This window comes from Haliotis cracherodii, unplaced genomic scaffold, assembly GCF_022045235.1.
Source record: "Haliotis cracherodii isolate W230 unplaced genomic scaffold, xgHalCrac1.p SCAF_14, whole genome shotgun sequence".
Lineage (NCBI taxonomy): Eukaryota > Metazoa > Mollusca > Gastropoda > Lepetellida > Haliotidae > Haliotis > Haliotis cracherodii.
The window spans coordinates 37292145-37294273 of NW_027266269.1; the positions used below are offsets into that span (position 1 = coordinate 37292145).

At 33.0% G+C, this 2129-nt stretch overlaps 1 protein-coding gene across 1 annotated transcript; it reads right to left on the bottom strand.

Annotated features, from left to right (window-relative positions):
• Nucleotides 1-300: 300 nt before the first annotated feature.
• Nucleotides 301-1277, bottom strand: LOC139460802 (putative nuclease HARBI1). The gene is made up of 3 exons (XM_071242277.1): nucleotides 1144-1277; nucleotides 802-936; nucleotides 301-523 (listed from the first exon to the last, which is right to left on the bottom strand). The coding sequence occupies exons 1-3, from the start codon at nucleotides 1275-1277 to the stop codon at nucleotides 301-303; spliced, it is 492 nt and encodes a 163-aa protein (XP_071098378.1).
• Nucleotides 1278-2129: the final 852 nt, after the last annotated feature.

Genomic DNA, 2129 nt, shown 5'->3' on the forward strand with positions numbered 1-2129 from the left:
ACATTACTTCAAAATATACAAAATATAATGATGTCATCTCTTCTTGTTATTTCACTCGTGTGTGTGTGTGTGTGTGTGTGTGTGTGTGTGTGTGTGTGTGTGAATATATAAATGTAAATAGACAATACAGCACCTCATCACTACATAAACAATAAATGTTGATATTATGGTGCAACATTTCCTGTCATCTTTTTTTTAACAGAGTTGTCTTTATCATCTATAAGAATCAAATACATCATATTCAAGTACTGTAACAAGACTACTTTATGATGTACATTTGGAAATGTGTGATTATGACATTTATGCAAATTTGTTCTGGATTAACTCCTTCCTCATCCTGTGGCCATCATTCAGAGGTCCCTGATAAGTGTAATTCATTTCTGGGACAGTTTCTTCCTCCAGAGCAGGTGGATTGGCCAGCCGAGATTCTACACAGAAATTATGTAGCTTAAATGCTACCATAATAATTTGTGCACATTTTTGGGGGGTAAATTGAAGGCACCCGGATGATTTGTGTAGGCATCTGAAAGTAATTCATATTTGGAAATTAATACAATGGTATCTACATATTAATTTAGAAGTTGGAATTACGACATTTCAAGGCCAAACAAATCAGCAAAATTTAAAGTGTCATATAAAGTAATTCAATGAATCTCTTCCTCTTCAAAAATTGAATAAATCTAGTCAAGTCAAGTCATTGTAGACATAATAGGAGGTTTTAAATAGTTGTTTTTCCATATATGATATATGAGAGCTGAATGATATAATTCCACTAAAAACTGTAAATTTTTATTCACTTACCTGAATCTTGATTTCAAAACACCAAATGCCCTTTCAATGGTGTTTCTGGTCTTCATGTGGGCACCGTTATACCTTTGTTGTGGCCGTGTATTAGCATCACCTACTGGTGTTAGGAGCCAGGGCCTGCATGCATATCTATATGAAGATGAAAAACGTACACTACATTGATATTTTGGTTAATAATACATGTTTAAAACTTAAAAGTTACTTGTGATTGAAGTTGCTTGTTTGAGATGTGTAAGCTTGAAATTAATGGTGAATGTGTTCTGCTAGGTAAGTGAGTCACTTATTAATTTTGTGATTTGTTTTTATCTTTAAAATGATGAAAAAAGGAATTATTACCCAGAATCTCCTAAAAGCCATCCATTTGGAGGAGAGGACTCAAATGTCTGTCCCAAAAGGCTGTTGGCCAGTATCATAGAGTCATGGCTTCCTCCAGGCCACCTTGCAACAACATTGGTGAACCTGAATGACATGTTTGAGAATTAAAATCAGTGTAATGAAAAACAGTATTATTAAGATAAGAGGATTTAATTAATAATCCTGGGTATATTTGAACCACCACCCCCTTCCTTCCTTTATCAGTTATGCCAGTTATAACTTACATAGTACTCACAGAAATCTTTATTTCATATTCAATGTTTAAAAATAGGCATTTGTTTTACTCACTTGGTACCAGAAAAAAAGTTATTTATCTCATAAAACTATAGAATTAAATGACATGGAACAATATACAAAGGCTGTATATAAATATATATCACTCGAAGATGTAATTGTCTGTGATGGAAATAATTTTCATTTTATGATGCCCCCTCTGTTGTTGTATTTAACTTATACTTTCATAATGTTCACATTTTCATATATTATAGCACTAAATAAAAACAACTTCGTGAAATACACCCAATGTGATAATTTTGTTTTCTCTAACATAAATTATATATTGTTCATTTTACAGGCGCTTCAAATAATTTGTGTGTTCCTATGATTTATTGTGAGATATAGAAATAGCCTTATAGTTACATTGGTGCAAACAAGATGCGATTATTTATTCTTTTCAAAAGGATTGAATATGGTCATGTCAAAGTGATAAGCAAGGACATTCGTTAATATATTTATCAAAAACACGATAAACTGAAATATTATCTATCCTCAATCGTGCCTCTTGTGGCAACCCATTGAAGGCCCCTGTCCTCTGATTGGCCGATGCTAATGTAAACACTGATCAGCTGTGTTTCGTGGTACAACGAAGGAAAATGTCAACTTTTATTGCCACGCATTATGTTAGTATCTGTTAGCATGTGCGTGGAGTACTATAATGATGCTTTTTG